This window comes from Bactrocera tryoni, unplaced genomic scaffold (assembly GCF_016617805.1).
Source record: "Bactrocera tryoni isolate S06 unplaced genomic scaffold, CSIRO_BtryS06_freeze2 scaffold_206, whole genome shotgun sequence".
NCBI lineage: Eukaryota > Metazoa > Arthropoda > Insecta > Diptera > Tephritidae > Bactrocera > Bactrocera tryoni.
Window position 1 is genome coordinate 81461 of NW_024395929.1, and position 22202 is coordinate 103662.

Sequence of the window (22202 nt, forward strand, 5' to 3'; positions counted from 1 at the left end):
CGGAGACCCTATAAAAGTATATATATAAATGATCAGTATGTCGAGCTGAGTCGATTTAGCCATGTCCGTCTGTCTGTCTGTCCGTCTGTCCGTCTGTCTGTACATATACGAACTTGTCTCTCAGTTTTAAGATATCGTTTTGAAATTTTGCAAACTTCATTTTCTCCTCAAGAAGCTGCTCATTTGTCGGAACGGCCGATATCGGACCACTATAACATATAGCTGCCATACAAACTGAACGATCGGAATCAAATGCTTGTATGGAAAACTTTCACATTTGACAAGATATATTCACGGAACTTGATATATGTTATTTTCTAAGGTAACAATGTAATCTCCGAAGAAATTGTTCAGATCGGTTAACTATAGCATATAGCTGCCATACAAACTGAACGATCGGAATAAAGTTCTTGTATGGACCACTTTCACATTTGACAAAATATATTGACGAAATTTGATATTTGTTTTTTTTTAAGGCAACACTGTAATCTGTAAAAACTTGTTTAGAACGGATTACTATAGCATATAGCTTCCATACAAACTGAACACATAGTTACTAACAGAAATGCACCTGTGAAGGGTATTTAGCTTCAGTTCAACCGAAGTTAACGTTTTTTCTTGTTTTGTTTGAATTTGTTTAGTTTTTAAATGTAGTTATTGTTTCCGTTTGTTTTTTAAATAAGTACGCTGGTTTAATTTGTGATGGCTGAGCAGTATTGACCGCTTTATATTTTGTTCGAAACTCCTACACCCTTGTTGTTGAAACACATCTAAATTAAAAAAATATATATATTAGTAAACATTTTATGTAAACATTAAGTTGAATTTATATATATGTATGTACTTTTTAAAATGGTATCAACCAGCGCCAACTTGAATAGGGATTCTTGCTCCATCTGCCATCCTAATTATATCCTTCGAAGAGCTTATCTGAGAAAACCTTCGGTATTACGTCTGTTACATTATCACTGGCGGTTTTAAGTTTATGGAAGAATGTAGTCTTAAAAGAAGTAAAAGTATTGTAACTAGTAGTAAACTTATTATATTTTATTTTTTAGGTTACCATTGTTTGGGCATAGTCTTGGCTTTGCAGTCTATTTTCCACTTCCGCAACTGTTGCTTGCGACACCATCGGAAAAGTGCTAGCGACGTCGTCCAGCTCTTTGTCAATCACTTCGTCGGTCATGTGGCACACTGACTGCTCCAGTCGTTTTAAGAGAACTTTGCATTCTCTGATCGACTTATTTTACAAATTTTGTTATCGATATTTTCCCATTGTTTCCTCATTCTAAACAGCTGACAAGCATCTGAGAGGCTTTTATTGAAAATTTATAAATATTGTAAAATGCCATTTATTTTTTCAATTGCTTGTTTTGAAGCCAAAAGAAGGCGTAAAATTATGGAAATTAGGCGTAACAGACATCTGAGGAATGCCTCTAGCATTCTTAAAATTTCTGAAAAACGGTAAGTTAAATTCAACAACGTATTTGTGCCCATAATAATAGTGGCGAGTTTTACAGGTTTATTCAGTCGTTCTGTCTAAGTAAGGAATTATTTTTATTTGTTTTAAATAAACTAAGTCCCCATTTAAAGCCATCGAGGCTGTCCCACTCAATCCAATTGGCTGCTCTCCTTCGCTATCTGGCCATTGGTTCATACCAATTGGCAATAGCAAAGGACCACCATATCAACATTGGCAGAAGTACATTTGGCAAAATACTGCACAAAATTATTCGAAAATTGGAGATTTTAATATGCAACGATACCATTACATTGAAAATGACACCGCAGGATATGGAAAAGTCAAAGGAATATTTTAACAACAAGTTCCAGCTTCCTAATATTATCGCATGCGTAGATGGCACACATATCCGCATAAAGAAGCCCGTAAATAATGAATCTGTATATTTCAATAGAAAGGGATACTTTAGCCTTAATGCCATGGTGGTATGTTCTAAAATCAATATATTTGATTAAACAATTGTAAACAAGGTTTGTAATTACAACATGGAGATAATTGTTATTGATTGTACACATCCTGGGTCCTGTCATGACTCTTTTATTTGGAAGAACAGTCAGGCTCGGTTATATTTCTCCAGGGCGCTAAATGGACACTTTGTCCATTTGAGAATTTCGTTTTGACTCCATTTAGGAGGGCTGAAAATGGATCTCCGCAACATATTTTTAACAAAAAACATGCCGCTGCTAGAAATATTGTAGAGCTCACTATTGGCCTACTTAAAAGCAGATTTAGATGCATGCAACGGTCTTTAAATTATGAGCCCGGATTTGCATGCAGTATTATAAACGTATGTTGTGCTTTGCACAACATTTGCCGCAAGAATACTGGACCATTACAAGATGATTACTGCAGCTACGAAAACTTTGACTATGAAGACCCAGCAACTGAGTTCGAAGATCAACAAGATGGCACTTCAATAAGAAATGAAATAGCGCAATACTTGTCACAGTAATTGGCCAAATTCAATACTTTTTAAACAAGTCTTTTCTCTTTATCAATTAACTTTAAATTATACCAACGGATACTCAAGATTTAAACAATTTTGTTTTCTATGTATTTATTTGGAGTTTTCAGTTTTATTAATTATTATTAATGTTTTATTGTAGTATTGATTTGTATACTACAGCGAGATGCAAAAATAAATATACAATGTTCACATCGTTGTTTGTGCCACATTTTTTACAATAGATATGGTTATATTTATATATGACATACACCAGGTTAAGTTAAAGTTTAAAACCTCAAACATTATTATTTATCAGCCTTTTTAGAACTTCTAGCTTTTCTGCTTCAATTTTTTGAACTATGTGGTGGTGCTCAAGCTGTTGGCGGTTATGCTCCTCTTGATGTGTTATAAGTTTCTGTAGACTGGTTGCAATGGTTTTCATGGTGTCCAGTTGCGCAGCACACACTTCGTCCAAAGACTGCACATTTGATGTTTGGGGCCGTAACTTTCGACGTTTTGGGGTAGGCTCAGCTACCTCCTCAACAATTGGTGTTTCGGTTTGTATTGGCTCTTCAGTGCGTTGTGATATATTTTCTGCTTCTGTGTGCTCTTCCGGTACTCCAAAAGTAAGGGCACCTTCCAACCCATTCACCATTTCGAACAGACCACATATTTTTGCAACTTCCTCCTCAATTGGTAAAATAACGGTCTGATCATATGGACCTCCCCCGGTGGCTTTGCCTTCCTTCTTATTGTGCGCCAGTTTTTTGCGAATATGCATTTTCCAATCGAGCCATACCTTTTAAGAAAACCCGAACTTACTTTTGTTTAACATTTATATTTGCTGTTAACCTGAAATGCCTTACTTTTTTCCAACCGGCAATGTCCTTGATAGGTGGGCCAGCAGCATTTAGTTTGCAGACTAATGCATGCCTTTTGTCAGCAGCTATTGTCCGGTCACCTTTAATGAAGCCTCTGGCTAAATCCTGGTTCAATTTCATGAATTCCACGAAAACGTTATCTTGCATTTGGGTTTTTATGTTTGTCCCTGCAATGAAGATTATTTAATACTCATAATATATGACATCAATTAACAAATTTAATAGTTACTTACATGTTGCTGGTTTCGTTTTCCCCAAATAATTCCCATGACATGAAACAGCTGACGAGCTTAAGCATTGTTGCCACAGCAGTGATTTTAAAAATCGCGTTGTTTTTATTTAAGAATGCTTTGATATTGTATGAAAACTATTCATTGTTCTTTAAATAAGTTAACTCAATAATTTTTATTTTGGATATAATATGTTGGACATGCCAAGGATTGCAGAAGTCAAATCGTATGGTTTTTTTTTCATATTAATATCAAGGCAAAGAGGTTATCCTCAAAGCAAATATCATAAAGCAAACAATATTCAGTGCTCCCACATTTGTTACAAATACGATGAAAAATATTCCGGTTTGTAAGAAACATCGACGGACTAACAAGGTTATTAACTAATGTTAATTATTTAAAATTTCAAAGAAACCGGCAATACTAATAAAAGAAATAACATTAGTATTACTTAAATAAATTAAAGAATACATCTTTGCATAAAGTTTTATATAATTTATAACGAACACCAAATGAATAGTTGGGAATTTGTTCCGCAAAGCAAGTCAACAATGCCTCACAATCGGTTATCGTTGTAGCAATTCACTAACAGCTGTTGTTGAATATTTCCTTTCGGATTGAGCGATGCATGATTTTTTTGAGTATATCAGCAAATAATGTAAAAAATTCGTATATATATATATATAATTTAAAAAGGTCATGAGTAGCACCTACAAATATCAAAGGATATAGTAAAAAAATTTTCTTATAGAAAATAATTTCTCATTTTAACACATTTTCCCATTTACTTTTCATTTCACTGCCAACAAAGAACTCGGATTCGATTCACAAAAATAATGTGAATGTGAAAGTGGGAGCATCAAATATGTGATAATGTGATAATGTGAATATGAGGTTTGGTTGTGAACTAGTGTCGATTGGCCTTCACTAAGGGTTTTTGGTTCTGCAAAATGAAAATTAAAACACATTTTTTTCTCCAATTTGTCTAGCCTTTCTTGTATATTCTTTTGGCCCGCAATGATCCTTTTTAACTCTTCAAGAATATCTTAAATTTAAAAAGTTAATATATATTTTATTAGAAACTTTAAGTTAAAAATTACCTGTGTTTTGTTGTGTTCTTGATATTCCCACTGGATACTGGCGCCGCTCAATCACGATTGGAATCTCTACTAAAAAATTAATAATTTTTAATATATTTATACTTATTTCGATGAGTATTTTCCTTTTAACTTACCACCTTCATCTTGCGTCTCGAATAAGTCACTCATTTGTATATATAATAATTATATTTATGATTATATTATATTATAATTATATTATATTAATTATATTAGATTAACATCATAAAATATACAGTATTGTTAAAATGTCGTGCAACATATTGCATTTGGAGTTTGTTGCTTAACATATGAACAATACTGTATATTTTTATGATGTTTTATATTTGTTATTATATTTTTTATTATGTTGCATTTATATACAGTTTTGGTCGTATTAATAAAACCAAAATTGTATATTAAAGTGCTAAAGTTGTGGAATTGAAAATGGACTGTGCAAATCCGTGCTTAATGGGAAAATGTGTTAAAAGATGGTGTAAAGTGGTATTAGCAAATATTTCTCTTCGATAAGAATATTTATTTGCAATCAATGTCTTCGATAGGAACTGTTAACATTTCTTTATCTAACTCACTTGCGACTACAATCCCTAGGCCACTTGACGATTCTATAGGTTGATTAAAGTAGTTTTCAGTCTTTCTGAAAACTTTGCAGACAATTTCATACGACTGTTGAGACTTTATGACATTAAATACTTTAATTGGTCCTGTCAACTCACTAAAACAAAAACTGTCTTTCTGCTTGTTGTGATTTAAATCAAATGATGCAAATTTTGGCACATTCTCTGAATTTGATTCAATACCCTGTCTTTCATCAAGTCTAAGATATATTTGCAGTAGAATTTTATTGGGTTTATTTGCAAGTTTTTTATATTCTGCATATAGTTTTCGAAACGATACGCTGAAAAAGAATCTAATGGTCCAAACTGTTTCGCCCAATCTACCAAGTGAAGTAGTCCATGAATATTAAAGCTAGCCAATTCATCACCATATAAAATTCCAAAAATATTGACGAAATCTGTTAGCATTTTCTGGGCAATATCGGCTTCGATTCGGTGAGATTTTTCATTAGAGAAAAGTCGAATACTACTATGTAGCAGCAGAAAGTGATAGTATTGATCGGTACTGATACAATATTTAAGAACGAATATACCAGAATAAAGCAAAAACTGCCTAAACTCAGTCGATTTCCAATTATGAATCTCATCTAAACTTCTAGATATGCGGCCAAACTCTGATGGGATAAATTTAGAGACATAGTCAAGCTTTTCGTTAATAATAGTATGATTGGCCTTTTTTGTTGCAAGTTTAAGTAATTTCTTTGTTACTCCTAAGTCGACTAAGTGCATACTATCAAGAGGAAACTGGGAAACCATCCCAAAATCTGATTCTTCCAAATTGCTCTTTTTGAATTTGAAATCTTCCAAATGATGCGCTGGATTTGGATTTCCTGGTAGCATTTTAGACAATCATTTTTGCCGTTGTGTGATATAACACCTGTTACAAAAGCCCTCGCTGAGGAGTCACAAAAAAAAGACGAATGTTAAATTTTAAAACGTTTGGCTTAAATCCAACTTTAATGCCGGTTGCCCTTAGCGACACGACCTCGGCACAAAATTCGGACAGGAATAGATCTATATTACTTGGCTTCTTGAACCCGGAATAGCATACTATCATAAACGGGCTTATATTAGGGAAACCTACAACTGAACCTAAGATAGGACATAATACCCTGTTTGAACTTTTATGCAATTTTAACCCATCAACTCCTCTATCTAAATAAACCTCATTTTTCCCTTCCAAGTAATTAAACGGACTTGAAATAAAATAGTTTTGAATTCTAGGTACAAAAATTCTCCATCTTGCATTTTTGTGATATTTATTTTTTCTTTACTAGTATTTAATAGTGTTTTTGCAGATAGTGGCATACCATCAATACCTAATTTGCGCAGATCTTCTAAAGCGATTTGCGATATGTTGTTTCTGATGGCCCACGACTTGATTTCATTGCATTTATTTATTTCGCCATTATTTTCTGAAAAGACACTAAACCCTATAGAGGTGGACGCTTCAACGTATCACTAGCATCACTTTCATAATTTCCTACCACTGAAGGATCAGGTTCCCTATTGCTTACAAGAGGAATCCTTTCAAAAACGCACTAGAACTTACACTTCCACTTTCACTTTCGCCTTTCAAATATTTTTGTATAACTTTTATGTAGGACTGGAAAGTCCTTTTCTCTTTAGAAAGACAATTATCAAAATGTCTTCTTTTCATTTCACTTATTTTTTTATTGTTTCAAAATATATTCCACTCAAAATATATTAACTTTAATTTTATTTCACTTGCACTTGTTTTCTTCTACTTCCACTATACTATATTTACGCGTTTAACACGTTGACTGCAGTGCAGCATCTGAAAGGGTTTTTTCTGTAGCAAAAAATTTAATCAGCGAAAAACGCTCAAAACTTGCCACCACTGAAGGCTTGGTAAACAAAATAACGTTTCTCCATTCCAATATTAATGAATTAAATATAGAATCATTTGTGGCATAAAATAATTAATAAAAATACTTTGAAGTAAAATATTATTAGTTGCTAAGCTCTTTGTTTTATAATAAATACATTTTCACCGAAAAAATAAAACCAATATTTTTTATCTTATTCTTGCATATGACATACCAGTTACGAAGATTCTCTCACTGTACAGTAAGTAAACTGCACACCAATTTTGCTGTACTCATTAACAGCTGTACAACTATGGAGTGTCAATACAGTCAATATTTCCATATTCACTCTCTCACTAAATTATACTGTGCAGAAAAAGAAGTGTGCCCACTTCAAGAATAAGTAATTCATTTGCCGTAAGTCTAATATAAATCTCTGTCGTGAATGTCTGTTATGCTTGATGTCAACATCATGCATGTGTGTCTATCACATATGATGTAAAAATCATGCATTTGTGACAATCATATATGATGTAAAATTCAGGCATGTGTGACTATCACATATAATGTAAATATCATGCAGTTGTTGACAGTCATATATGATGTAAGCACATGTAAAAATTATGCATTTATTAATTTATTGTAATTAAGTTTATTTAGAAAAAATTAAATTCATTTTAATTCATGTAATATTAATTCATTCATTAATTCATATTATAAAAAAATTGTACAAAAATAATAAAAAAAATTATGTAAAATTAAAGCTTCATTTTTATACCCTGAACAGGGTATATTAAGTTTGTCACGAAGTTTGTAACACCCAGAAGGAATCGTCGGAGACCCTATAAAGTATATATATAAATGATCAGTATGTCGAGCTGAGTCGATTTAGCCATGTCCGTCTGTCTGTCTGTCCGTCTGTCCGTCTGTCTGTACATATACGAACTTGTCTCTCAGTTTTTAAGATATCGTTTTGAAATTTTGCAAACTTCATTTTCTCCTCAAGAAGCTGCTCATTTGTCGGAACGGCCGATATCGGACCACTATAACATATAGCTGCCATACAAACTGAACGATCGGAATCAAATGCTTGTATGGAAAACTTTCACATTTGACAAGATATATTCACGGAACTTGATATATGTTATTTTCTAAGGTAACAATGTAATCTCCGAAGAAATTGTTCAGATCGGTTAACTATAGCATATAGCTGCCATACAAACTGAACGATCGGAATAAAGTTCTTGTATGGACCACTTTCACATTTGACAAAATATATTGACGAAATTTGATATTTGTTTTTTTTTAAGGCAACACTGTAATCTGTAAAAAACTTGTTTAGAACGGATTACTATAGCATATAGCTTCCATACAAACTGAACACATAGTTACTAACAGAAATGCACCTGTGAAGGGTATTTAGCTTCGGTTCAACCGAAGTTAACGTTTTTTCTTGTTTTGTTTGAATTTGTTTAGTTTTTAAATGTAGTTATTGTTTCCGTTTGTTTTTTAAATAAGTACGCTGGTTTAATTTGTGATGGCTGAGCAGTATTGACCGCTTTATATTTTGTTCGAAACTCCTACACCCTTGTTGTTGAAACACATCTAAATTAAAAAAATATATATATTAGTAAACATTTTATGTAAACATTAAGTTGAATTTATATATATGTATGTACTTTTAAAATGGTATCAACCAGCGCCAACTTGAATAGGGATTCTTGCTCCATCTGCCATCCTAATTATATCCTTCGAAGAGCTTATCTGAGAAAACCTTCGGTAGTATTACGTCTGTTACATTATCACTGGCGGTTTTAAGTTTATGGAAGAATGTAGTCTTAAAAAAGTAAAAGTATTGTAACTAGTAGTAAACTTATTATATTTTATTTTAGGTTACCATTGTTTGGGCATAGTCTTGGCTTTGCAGTCTATTTTCCACTTCCGCAACTGTTGCTTGCGACACCATCGGAAAAGTGCTAGCGACGTCGTCCAGCTCTTTGTCAATCACTTCGTCGGTCATGTAAGCACACTGACTGCTCCAGTCGTTTTAAGAGAACTTTGCATTCTCTGATCGACTTATTTTACAAATTTTGTTATCGATATTTTCCCCATTGTTTCCTCATTCTAAACAGCTGACAAGCATCTGAGAGGTTTTTATTGAAAATTTATAAATATTGTAAATGCCATTTATTTTTTCAATTGCTTGTTTTGAAGCCAAAAGAAGGCGTAAAATTATGGAAATTAGGCGTAACAGACATCTGAGGAATGCCTCTAGCATTCTTAAAATTTCTGAAAAACGGTAAGTTAAATTCAACAACGTATTTGTGCCCATAATAATAGTGGCGAGTTTTACAGGTTTATTCAGTCGTTCTGTCTAAGTAAGGAATTATTTTTATTTGTTTTAAATAAACTAAGTCCCATTTAAAAGCCATCGAGGCTGTCCCACTCAATCCAATTGGCTGCTCTCCTTCGCTATCTGGCCATTGGTTCATACCAATTGGCAATAGCAAAGGACCACCATATCAACATTGGCAGAAGTACATTTGGCAAAATACTGCACAAAATTATTCGAAAATTGGAAATTTTAATATGCAACGATACCATCACATTGAAAATGACACCGCAGGATATGGAAAAGTCAAAGGAATATTTTAACAACAAGTTCCAGCTTCCTAATATTATCGCATGCGTAGATGGCACACATATCCGCATAAAGAAGCCCGTAAATAATGAATCTGTATATTTCAATAGAAAGGGATACTTTAGCCTTAATGCCATGGTGGTATGTTCTAAAATCAATATATTTGATTAAACAATTTTGTTTTCTATGTATTTATTTGGAGTTTTCAGTTTTATTAATTATTATTAATGTTTTATTGTAGTATTGATTTGTATACTACAGCGAGATGCAAAAATAAATATACAATGTTCACATCGTTGTTTGTGCCACATTTTTTACAATAGATATGGTTATATTTATATATGACATACACCAGGTTAAGTTAAAGTTTAAAACCTCAAACATTATTATTTATCAGCCTTTTTAGAACTTCTAGCTTTTCTGCTTCAATTTTTTGAACTATGTGGTGGTGCTCAAGCTGTTGGCGGTTATGCTCCTCTTGATGTGTTATAAGTTTCTGTAGACTGGTTGCAAGTTTTCATGGTGTCCAGTTGCGCAGCACACACTTCGTCCAAAGACTGCACATTTGATGTTTGGGGCCGTAACTTTCGACGTTTTGGGGTAGGCTCAGCTACCTCCTCAACAATTGGTGTTTCGGTTTGTATTGGCTCTTCAGTGCGTTGTGATATATTTTCTGCTTCTGTGTGCTCTTCCGGTACTCCAAAAGTAAGGGCACCTTCCAACCCATTCACCATTTCGAACAGACCACATATTTTTGCAACTTCCTCCTCAATTGGTAAAATAACGGTCTGATCATATGGACCTCCCCCGGTGGCTTTGCCTTCCTTCTTATTGTGCGCCAGTTTTTGCGAATATGCATTTTTCCAATCGAGCCATACCTTTAAGAAAAACCCGAACTTACTTTTGTTTAACATTTATATTTGCTGTTAACCTGAAATGCCTTACTTTTTTCCAACCGGCAATGTCCTTGATAGGTGGGCCAGCAGCATTTAGTTTGCAGACTAATGCATGCCTTTTGTCAGCAGCTATTGTCCGGTCACCTTTAATGAAGCCTCTGGCTAAATCCTGGTTCAATTTCATGAATTCCACGAAAACGTTATCTTGCATTTGGGTTTTATGTTTGTCCCTGCAATGAAGATTATTTAATACTCATAATATATGACATCAATTAACAAATTTAATAGTTACTTACATGTTGCTGGTTTCGTTTTCCCCAAATAATTCCCATGACATGAAACAGCTGACGAGCTTAAGCATTGTTGCCACAGCAGTGATTTTAAAATCGCGTTGTTTTTATTTAAGAATGCTTTGATATTGTATGAAAACTATTCATTGTTCTTTAAATAAGTTAACTCAATAATTTTTATTTTGGATATAATATGTTGGACATGCCAAGGATTGCAGAAGTCAAATCGTATGGTTTTTTTTTTCATATTAATATCAAGGCAAAGAGGTTATCCTCAAAGCAAATATCATAAAGCAAACAATATTCAGTGCTCCCACATTTGTTACAAATACGATGAAAAATATTCCGGTTTGTAAGAAACATCGACGGACTAACAAGGTTATTAACTAATGTTAATTATTTAAAATTTCAAAGAAACCGGCAATACTAATAAAAGAAATAACATTAGTATTACTTAAATAAATTAAAGAATACATCTTTGCATAAAGTTTTATATAATTTATAACGAACACCAAATGAATAGTTGGGAATTTGTTCCGCAAAGCAAGTCAACAATGCCTCACAATCGGTTATCGTTGTAGCAATTCACTAACAGCTGTTGTTGAATATTTCCTTTCGGATTGAGCGATGCATGATTTTTTGAGTATATCGGCAAATAATGTTAAAAATTCGTATATATATATATATAATTTAAAAAGGTCATGAGTAGCACCTACAAATATCAAAGGATATATAAAAAAATTTTCTTATAGAAAATAATTTCTCATTTTAACACATTTTCCCATTTACTTTTCATTTCACTGCCAACAAAGAACTCGGATTCGATTCACAAAAAATAATGTGAATGTGAAAGTGGGAGCATCAAATATGTGATAATGTGATAATGTGAATATGAGGTTTGGTTGTGAACTAGTGTCGATTGGCCTTCACTAAGGGTTTTTTGGTTCTGCAAAATGAAAATTAAAAACACATTTTTCTCCAATTTGTCTAGCCTTTCTTGTATATTCTTTTGGCCCGCAATGATCCTTTTTAACTCTTCAAGAATATCTTAAATTTAAAAAGTTAATATATATTTTATTAGAAACTTTAAGTTAAAAATTACCTGTGTTTTGTTGTGTTCTTGATATTCCCACTGGATACTGGCGCTGCTCAATCACGATTGGAATCTCTACTAAAAATTAATAATTTTTAATATATTTATACTTATTTCGATGAGTATTTTCCTTTTAACTTACCACCTTCATCTTGCGTCTCGAATAAGTCACTCATTTGTATATATAATAATTATATTATGATTATATTATATTATAATTATATTATATTAATTATATTAGATTAACATCATAAAAATATACAGTATTGTTAAAATGTCGTGCAACATATTGCATTTGGAGTTTGTTGCTTAACATATGAACAATACTGTATATTTTTTATGATGTTTTATATTTGTTATTATATTTTTTATTATGTTGCATTTATATACAGTTTTGGTCGTATTAATAAAACCAAAATTGTATATTAAAGTGCTAAAGTTGTGGAATTGAAAATGGACTGTGCAAATCCGTGCTTAATGGGAAAATGTGTTAAAAAGATGGTGTAAAAGTGGTATTAGCAAATATTTCTCTTCGATAAGAATATTTATTTGCAATCAATGTCTTCGATAGGAACTGTTAACATTTCTTTATCTAACTCACTTGCGACTACAATCCCTAGGCCACTTGACGATTCTATAGGTTGATTAAAGTAGTTTTCAGTCTTTCTGAAAACTTTGCAGACAATTTCATACGACTGTTGAGACTTTATGACATTAAATACTTTAATTGGTCCTGTCAACTCACTAAAACAAAACTGTCTTTCTGCTTGTTGTGATTTAAATCAAATGATGCAAATTTTGGCACATTCTCTGAATTTGATTCAATACCCTGTCTTTCATCAAGTCTAAGATATATTTGCAGTAGAATTTTATTGGGTTTATTTGCAAGTTTTTTTATATTCTGCATATAGTTTTCGAAACGATACGCTGAAAAAGAATCTAATGGTCCAAACTGTTTCGCCCAATCTACCAAGTGAAGTAGTCCATGAATATTAAAGCTAGCCAATTCATCACCATATAAAATTCCAAAATATTGACGAAATCTGTTAGCATTTTCTGGGCAATATCGGCTTCGATTCGGTGAGATTTTTCATTAGAGAAAAGTCGAATACTACTATGTAGCAGCAGAAAGTGATAGTATTGATCGGTACTGATACAATATTTAAGAACGAATATACCAGAATAAAGCAAAAACTGCCTAAACTCAGTCGATTTCAATTATGAATCTCATCTAAACTTCTAGATATGCGGCCAAACTCTGATGGGATAAATTTAGAGACATAGTCAAGCTTTTCGTTAATAATAGTATGATTGGCCTTTTTTGTTGCAAGTTTAAGTAATTTCTTTGTTACTCCTAAGTCGACTAAGTGCATACTATCAAGAGGAAACTGGGAAACCATCCCAAAATCTGATTCTTCCAAATTGCTCTTTTTGAATTTGAAATCTTCCAAATGATGCGCTGGATTTGAACGTAATATAAACGTTGTATCCGATTTTAAGGAACCGACGTTTTTTTGAAAACTTACTCTATTTTTTTTGCAAGTACCTTCCTGGTAGCATTTTAGACAATCATTTTTGCCGTTGTGTGATATAACACCTGTTACAAAAGCCCTCGCTGAGGAGTCACAAAAAAAAGACGAATGTTAAATTTTAAAACGTTTGGCTTAAATCCAACTTTAATGCCGGTTGCCCTTAGCGACACGACCTCGGCACAAAATTCGGACAGGAATAGATCTATATTACTTGGCTTCTTGAACCCGGAATAGCATACTATCATAAACGGCTTATATTAGGGAAACCTACAACTGAACCTAAGATAGGACATAATACCCTGTTTGAACTTTTATGCAATTTTAACCCATCAACTCCTCTATCTAAATAAACCTCATTTTTCCCTTCCAAGTAATTAAACGGACTTGAAATAAAATAGTTTTGAATTCCTAGGTACAAAAATTCTCCATCTTGCATTTTTGTGATATTTATTTTTTCTTTACTAGTATTTAATAGTGTTTTTGCAGATAGTGGCATACCATCAATACCTAATTTGCGCAGATCTTCTAAAGCGATTTGCGATATGTTGTTTCTGATGGCCCACGACTTGATTTCATTGCATTTATTTATTTCGCCATTATTTTCTGAAAAGACACTAAACCCTATAGAGGTGGACGCTTCAACGTATCACTAGCATCACTTTCATAATTTCCTACCACTGAAGGATCAGGTTCCCTATTGCTTACAAGAGGAATCCTTTCAAAAACGCACTAGAACTTACACTTCCACTTTCACTTTCGCCTTTCAAATATTTTTGTATAACTTTTATGTAGGACTGGAAAGTCCTTTTCTCTTTAGAAAGACAATTATCAAAATGTCTTCTTTTCATTTCACTTATTTTTTTATTGTTTCAAAATATATTCCACTTCAAAATATATTAACTTTAATTTTATTTCACTTGCACTTGTTTTCTTCTACTTCCACTATACTATATTTACGCGTTTAACACGTTGACTGCCAACTATAGTATGATTTCCCTTCCAGGAAGCCAACTACGAGTTATCTCGTACTACCTAAAACTATCACTTTTTGTGTAGCTACGAGTAAAACCGTATTATAATAGTGTTAGTATCGATAAATGGCTTCTGGGAAAATAAAAAAATTTTGAGTCTGGATTCCGTGAGCTTTTTTTTATTAAAAAAAAAAAAAATTATGGAAAAATTCATTCAATATAATGGAAAAATTAACTCAAATACAATAAATAAAGACATATATTATTGTTTGTGGTAGTTTTTAAAACAATTGTCCACTCAAAGGGCTGGCTTCTCTGGACGGGCTGGACAGAAGTAACGGGTTTCTCGGCGTTTTTTTTCTTGGGTACACACACGACATGGCTTTGTCGGACGCTGTTTTTTCCGTTGGTGGTAAACACTCTAAATAATGGAGCTCTTTAGATCTATTTTTTTTTTAAAGTGGTTGAAAATCTTCAATCAACGCCAAGACGAATTCTTCTCTGAACTTTATCAGTTTTATTTTAGATGAAGTTACTTTTTGGTAAATTCTGTGAGCATTTTGTATATACATATATCTCTATAATATGAAGTGAAACCTTTTTGTGCCATCTAATAGTCTTTCTTAGAGATGAGTAGTACGAAATCATTTGATCTGATCGGTCAATGCCAGGCATTCCATTATTGTAATCTCGAATTATATTCGCTTTCATAGAAATTGTTCCATTGCGATTGAGCCCCTCTACCATTTCAATAGCGTGCATGTTTGAAATGGAAAGGACTTCTCGTCTGTCTTTCCATTTGCATACAGTAACAGGACCATTTGTCTGCCAAAAGCACTCCCCTCTTTTTAGTTTACGATTTACCACATCTTTGGGGTTTCCTTTTCTGTTACTTCGTAGGGTTCCACACACATAAGTTTTTCGTGTATACAAAACTTTTGTAAGACTAACTGAATTATAAAACTTATCCATGTAAACCGCGTAGCCTTTATCGAGATAGTCCTTAAGTAAATGTAAAACAACGTCAGCAGTGTGACCTACATTATGGGTAGTTCCCTCAGATTTTCCGCTGTAAATTTTTATTTTTATTACAAGACCGTCGGACTCACCTAGTTCATATAGTTTGACACCATATTTGTGTCTTTTATTTTTTATGTATTGGCGGAAAAGCAATCTTCCCCGCCATAGCATCATGGATTCGTCAATACAAATATTTTTACTTGGTACATAGTTTTCACGCATAACATCGTAGAAATGATTTAGGATTGGTCTCACCTTGTATAATCTGTCGGTAGATGGTTGTGAGTTATCAACCAAATGAAAATAACGAAGTATCAACTGGATTGCGGCTCATATGTGTGCGCCAAAAGTTTTCATTATATATGGGGTGATTTTTTAAGAGCTTGATAACTTTTTTTAAAAAAAAAAAACGCATAAAATTTGCAAAATCTCATCGGTTCTTTATTTGAAACGTTAGATTGGTTCATGACATTTACTTTTTGAAGATAATTTCATTTAAATGTTGACCGCGGCTGCGTCTTAGGTGGTCCATTCGGAAAGTCAATTTTGGGCAACTTTTTTCGAGCATTTCGGCCGGAATAGCCCGAATTTCTTCGGAAATGTTGTCTTCCAAAGCTGGAATAGTTGCTGGCTTATTTCTGTAGACTTTAGACTTGACGTAGCCCCACAAAAAATAGTCTAAAGGCGTTAAATCGCATGATCTTGGTGGCCAACTTACGGGTCCATTTCTTGAGATGAATTGTTCTCCGAAGTTTTCCCTCAAAATGGCCATAGAATCGCGAGCTGTGTGGCATGTAGCGCCATCTTGTTGAAACCACGTGTCAACCAAGTTCAGTTCTTCCATTTTTGGCAACAAAAAGTTTGTTAACATCGAACGATAGCGATCGCCATTCACCGTAACGTTGCGTCCAACAGCATCTTTGAAAAAATACGGTCCAATGATTCCACCAGCGTACAAACCACACCAAACAGTGCATTTTTCGGGATGCATGGGCAGTTCTTGAACGGCTTCTGGTTGCTCTTCACCCCAAATGCGGCAATTTTGCTTATTTACGTAGCCATTCAACCAGAAATGAGCCTCATCGCTGAACAAAATTTGTCGATAAAAAGCGGATTTTCTGCCAACTTTTCCAGGGCCCATTCACTGAAAATTCGACGTTGTGGCAGATCGTTCGGCTTCAGTTCTTGCACGAGCTGTATTTTATACGGTTTTACACCAAGATCTTTGCGTAAAATCTTCCATGTGGTCGAATAACACAAACCCAATTGCTGCGAACGGCGACGAATCGACATTTCACGGTCTTCAGCCACACTCTCAGAAACAGACGCAATATTCTCTTCTGTACGCACTGTACGCATTCGTGTGGTTGGTTTAATGTCCAATAAAGTAAACTGAGTGCGAAACTTGGTCACAATCGCATTAATTGTTTGCTCACTTGGTCGATTATGTAGACCATAAATCGGACGTAAAGCGCGAAACACATTTCGAACCGAACACTGATTTTGGTAATAAAATTCAATGATTTGCAAGCGTTGCTCGTTAGTAAGTCTATTCATGATGAAATGTCAAAGCATACTGAGCATCTTTCTCTTTGACACCATGTCTGAAATCTCACGCGATCTGTCAAATACTAATGCATGAAAATCCTAACCTCAAAAAAATCACCCGATACATAGCTTGTTTGTGGTCCAGTAATGTTCTATTGTTGGAAAAGTACAAGGTCCCATTTGCAATAAAAGTTCAATAAAAACTTTCGTCTCTGTAGGACTTACGTATTGCCAATTTGATATCCTTTTAGATTTTTTATAGCATTTTGATTCCCATTTTCCAATGTTGCAATTTCTTGCGCAGCATATAAATTAGTTTGTTCTACCAGTAGTGCAAGAAACTCATCCGAAAAAAATAAGTCCACCAGCGTTTGTACTGTAAAATTTGATGTATCTTATTTCACACCAACATTTTCTTCGAAAAGAAATAATTCAGGATTGTGTTGAACTTCTGTCCACAAATCATCATTCTCATTTGACGTTGTTGCTTGAAAATTGTCGTCATTACTATCAGATTCGGGGACGTCTTCAGGTTCGGAGATGACTTCATCTTCACTAACACTTGTATTCTCAGAAGGCTCATAAATCTCGTTATTACCATCACTTAGATTTGCGTTGTACTCAATTTCACTTTGATTCAGTGACCTTTTCTTATCCATATTGTGTTCTTGATAATTATAACAGTAATTTTAGAGAATGTTTATAAATCTAAAAAGAAAGAAAATAATAATAAAATTATGATAATTTTAATAAATAATAATAACTATAAAACAAAATACTATAGAAAGCAAAAATGATGTTTTTTTAGGAAAAAAAGGATCTACCTACTACGAGATAATTCGTAGCGTTCTTTCCCAGAGGCCAACTACGAGATAACTCGTAGGTCCTATTTCTCCTTAAAAAACATCATTTTTGATTTTTGATGATACCAATGATCTAGAAATAGAGTTATTAGTAATATATTGTGAAAAAATCAAAATGTCATTTATGGACAGTTTTCAGAAAATGGCCTTGGCAGTCAACGTGTTAATAAGAATAAGATCTTACAACGGCTGATATACATACAGTGTATGTATGCATGTACATATATATGTCTACACTGTGTGTATATCAGCTATTTCAGTTTTGCACGTGTAATCATAGCCCGAAAGAAAATAATCTGAATCGTCTCTTTCTTACTTATGGATAGGTATACACTAATTTCTGAAGTCTATGCATTTGTGAAAAATGTGAGAAAATTGCTATTGTGTTAGTTTCTATCATTTAATTCTTGTAGGGTTGTTTGTGTGGGAATGTCATACGCACATATTTACATGTGTACGCATATACATACATAAGTATGTGTGATGATGTTTTAGACGATTGTTGGTTTTGTTGAACAACATTTGAAGTTTTTACGAGCGATATGTGTTTTTTTACTACTACCTACTACCACCTCATGTCTCTCCCACAGGAGAAAGTATTACTTCACGGGAGAGAAGAAGACGTTTAAGTCTCCTCTATTGCACGGACTGACTGACGCCTAATCTGTTCTAAATGTCTCCATTTTGTCGTAATTAGATTTGCCGCTTCGCTGACAGCTTTCCACTTTACAGAGGACAAGTACATACATAAGTGCTGTCAAATTTTCCACCGTGATACTACCTCCAAGGGTGGTTTTCAGCTTCTCCCTTATACTAGAAAACCGAGGGCAATAAAAGAACACGTGTTCAGAGTCTTCTATACACTCTGTACACGTCGGACAATATTGACTAAAGTCATGACGATATTTAAATAGGTAGCTTCTGAAGCAACCATGCCCACTGAGTATTTGTGTAAGGTGGAAATCCAGGTCTCCATGTTGTCTACATATCCACAAATGTACACACCTGCTCAAAATAATAGTTACACTATAAAACTTAGTACTCTCAATAGTTTAAAAAACTTTTTATGGGCTTTTTGACACAAGTTATGCTGTAAGTTTAATTAAGATAATATGCCATTGCCCTTTCTAAGAGAATGAAGCATGTGAATCCCCGAGATAATGCGTATTTCAGTTTTGCGTGAATACTCAGAAAAAAAACTTGCTCAATATAATAGTTACACATAAGTGAACTTAGCTTTTTGTGAAAACAAAGTTGATTTTATTCAGGTTTTCAAGTTTTTTTATATGGATTTGTAAGTTTTCTTTCATTAAAGCTCAAAATGCTGAAGATAAATTAAATTATTTTTTAATCAAATGGGTCTGAAGGCACATTGCACTGTTGAGGAAGCCCGGCTGGTTTCAAACCTCAGAAAGCAAGGAAAATCGCTTCGGGAAACTGGGAAATTAATGGAAAGGTCTCTTAATTTTGTTAAAAATGCTTTAGAGCGAAAATCTTGTAGAGAGACTCGTGGAAGGCCACAAAAAACGAGTACAGTTGTTGATCGCCACATTGTAACTATTTGTAAAAAGGACCCATTCAAGTCGTCGAAGGTGATAGCAGCAGAAATTAGAAATGTAGTAAGTGCTCAAACAGTTCGCAGGCGTTTGCAAAAGACCAAGCTACCAGGACAAATAGCCAGGAATGTTCCATTAATGCGATCAAACAATTTAGATATGGGGTGAAACTTTGCAAGAAATCATTCAGATTGGTCAGGACCTGAGGGAGTAAAAAAGTGGAGAAACATCTTATGGAGCGGTGAAACAAAAATAAATTTTTTTGGAAACGACTGTGAGAGAATTGTGCGTCGTCCAAAAGGAAAGGAGTTTCATGTTCGATTCATAAAAAAACTGTGAAGCACGGAGGTGGAAACGTCATGGTGTGGGGATGTTTTTCTTGGTATGGGGTAGGTCTTATATACCCGACAACTAACAAAATGACAGCGTTGGAGTACAAGGAAATATTTGAAAATGTCATGACACCCTATGCTGAAGAAAACTTACCATTACGTTGGGTATATCAGCAAGATAATGACCCAAAACATACCTCCAAACTGGTTAAAAAATATTTTGAGGACAATAATGTTAACGTTTTGAAGTGACCAAGCCAATCCCTGGACTTAAGAAAACCTATAGGGAGAACTAAAAACAAATTTGGCGAGACAATCTTTCTCTAACAAAGACCAATTATGGAAGTGCATACAAAAAACTTGGTATGAGATACCTAAAGAAACCTGTCAGGCTTTAATCAGTAGTATGCCCAAAACGAATAAATAAAGTAATCCAAAATAATGGTGGATATACTGGCTATTAACTCAGTAATGTTAAATATACAAAAAAACTGTTTTATCATAATTTGTTTTTCCAAAATAATTGTCTTATTAAAAGTGTACCTATTATTTTGAGCAAGTTTATTTTGGCTATGAAATGTTTTTGGATCTACATTTCTTTGTTTTGCTATTTTTTTAAATGAAGTTTATTTAATTTAGCTTGTAAATATTTGAAAAATATTAGTACGTTTTCGTTTTTCCTAAAAATTTAAATAAAACTTATTACTGATGAGCTTTACTTGAAAACGTATTGTGTAACTATTATTTTGAGCAGGTGTGTATGTCCGAAATCAGTCGGTAGGTCCACCGTCGTTTGCATGAAGTTTGCCACCGCTGCTGCCACATTGCAATGCTTTTTATTCTCTCTTCTCTTTTTGCTGTGGTAGACGTCTCTGATAACTTATATTTTCGCGCGAATTCGTCTCCCTGGATGTCAATCGGCGCCATAATCAATTTAGCTATTACCTCAGCAGCGTCAATTGAAATTGTTCGCACGTATTGCTGCAAGCCTATGCACTGTGTTAATTGGTCTAGCATATGATTTTGTTTCTAGCGCCTGTATCCATATTGGAGCCGCATACAGGATCACTGAGCTTATTGCCTTAGCTATTAAACATCGTCGGCTGGAACGCACACAACCTTTATTTGCCATCATTCTAGATAACGCAATATATATATTTTACTTGCTTTACTTGCCGCATTTTCTTAGGGGTTCTTGAACTTTAATCTTGAGTCCACTATTACCCCAAGATACTTCAACTCCGGCTGTGAAGTAATCTCATGTTCTCCTATGGTCAGTGATATTTTCTCCTCAATTTTCCTTGAGCTTATAAGCAATGATTCTGTTTTCTGCTCAGCCAGCTCAAGACTCATGGTAGCAAACCATCGGCGGAGACCATTTATGCTGTCATTGCATTTAATCCGGAAGTCATCCACATGTTTAGCTACAGCTACCACTATGAGGTCATCCCCAGTCGTACATCAGGTTCTATAGCAACGGGCCTAAAACTGAGCCTTGCGGTACTTCACTGGAGATAGTGTAGCTCTGAGTGCCCTCGTCCGTTTCGTATAGCAATCTCCTATTTTGAAAATAACTCATTATAATATTTATCAGATAATGAGGAGCGTGTATATCGTGTAGAGTTTTTATTATATTTGCCCACTTTGCGGAGTTGAACGCATTCTTCACATCCAGGGTTATTAGCGCGCAGTATTTTTTCCTACCACCTTTCCATCTTTTTCCACTTATTGCACATTTTGCAGTATCAACTACTTCTCTTAGTACGTCAATAGTAGACTTCTTTTTAATAAAGCCGTATTGTCTCTCTGATAATCCGCCGGTTTTTTGGATTGCTAACTCCAAGCGGTTTCTTACAATGCTTTCGTACACTTTCCCAATTGTGTCGAGCATGCAAAGAGGTCGATAAGATGAAGGTTCTTCTGGTGGCTTATTTGGCTTTGGCAGTAGAACCAGACTTTGGAGTTTTTGATTTTTTTCGCAATAGCCAATAGTTCGTCTTCTGTGACTAATAGGGGTTTCTCCGTAACTTCATTTCATTTAATATAGACAATGGAGGCATGTGTCGGGAACAACGCTTCGACAACATTTTTCATAAATAATGCGTTCTTGGGTTGCTGCGACTTATTTTTGAATTTCGACAAACAAATTTTGTATGCCGTTGCCCAGGGGTCTATGTTCGCCTCTTCACTGAGCTTTTCGAAACAAGATCTCTTACTACGGATAATGGCTGACTTCAGAAGCTTTTTTTGGCATTTAAATGCTCCTTTGAGGCTGATTTCGTTATCACCTCCCTGGTCACGCTGTAGGCGGCGTCTA

The 22202-nt window shown here is 34.2% G+C and overlaps 2 protein-coding genes, 1 long non-coding RNA gene and 1 pseudogene across 3 annotated transcripts in view; 2 read left to right on the forward strand and 2 right to left on the reverse strand.

Annotated features, from left to right (window-relative positions):
• Positions 1-706: 706 nt before the first annotated feature.
• Positions 707-1127, reverse strand: LOC120780166. Its single transcript, XR_005705827.1, has 3 exons — positions 1064-1127; positions 845-1000; positions 707-770 (listed from the first exon to the last, which is right to left on the reverse strand). It is a non-coding gene; the product is annotated as an uncharacterized LOC120780166 (long non-coding RNA).
• A 226-nt stretch (positions 1128-1353) lies between these two features.
• On the forward strand, positions 1354-2474 carry LOC120780170 (annotated as a pseudogene).
• Positions 2475-2763: 289 nt separating this feature from the next.
• On the reverse strand, positions 2764-4847 carry LOC120780171. Its single transcript, XM_040112448.1, has 4 exons — positions 4814-4847; positions 4680-4748; positions 3335-3516; positions 2764-3267 (listed from the first exon to the last, which is right to left on the reverse strand). The coding sequence occupies exons 1-4, from the start codon at positions 4845-4847 to the stop codon at positions 2764-2766; spliced, it is 789 nt and encodes a 262-aa protein (XP_039968382.1).
• A 763-nt stretch (positions 4848-5610) lies between these two features.
• LOC120780173 (proton-associated sugar transporter A-like) overlaps positions 5611-22202 on the forward strand; it is a 30532-nt gene continuing 13940 nt past the window's right edge. Inside the window, exons 1-2 of the mRNA XM_040112449.1 lie at positions 5611-5641; positions 7382-7405. Of these exons, the coding sequence (XP_039968383.1) occupies positions 5611-5641; positions 7382-7405 (55 nt within the window). The remainder of the gene's footprint in view (positions 5642-7381; positions 7406-22202) is intronic.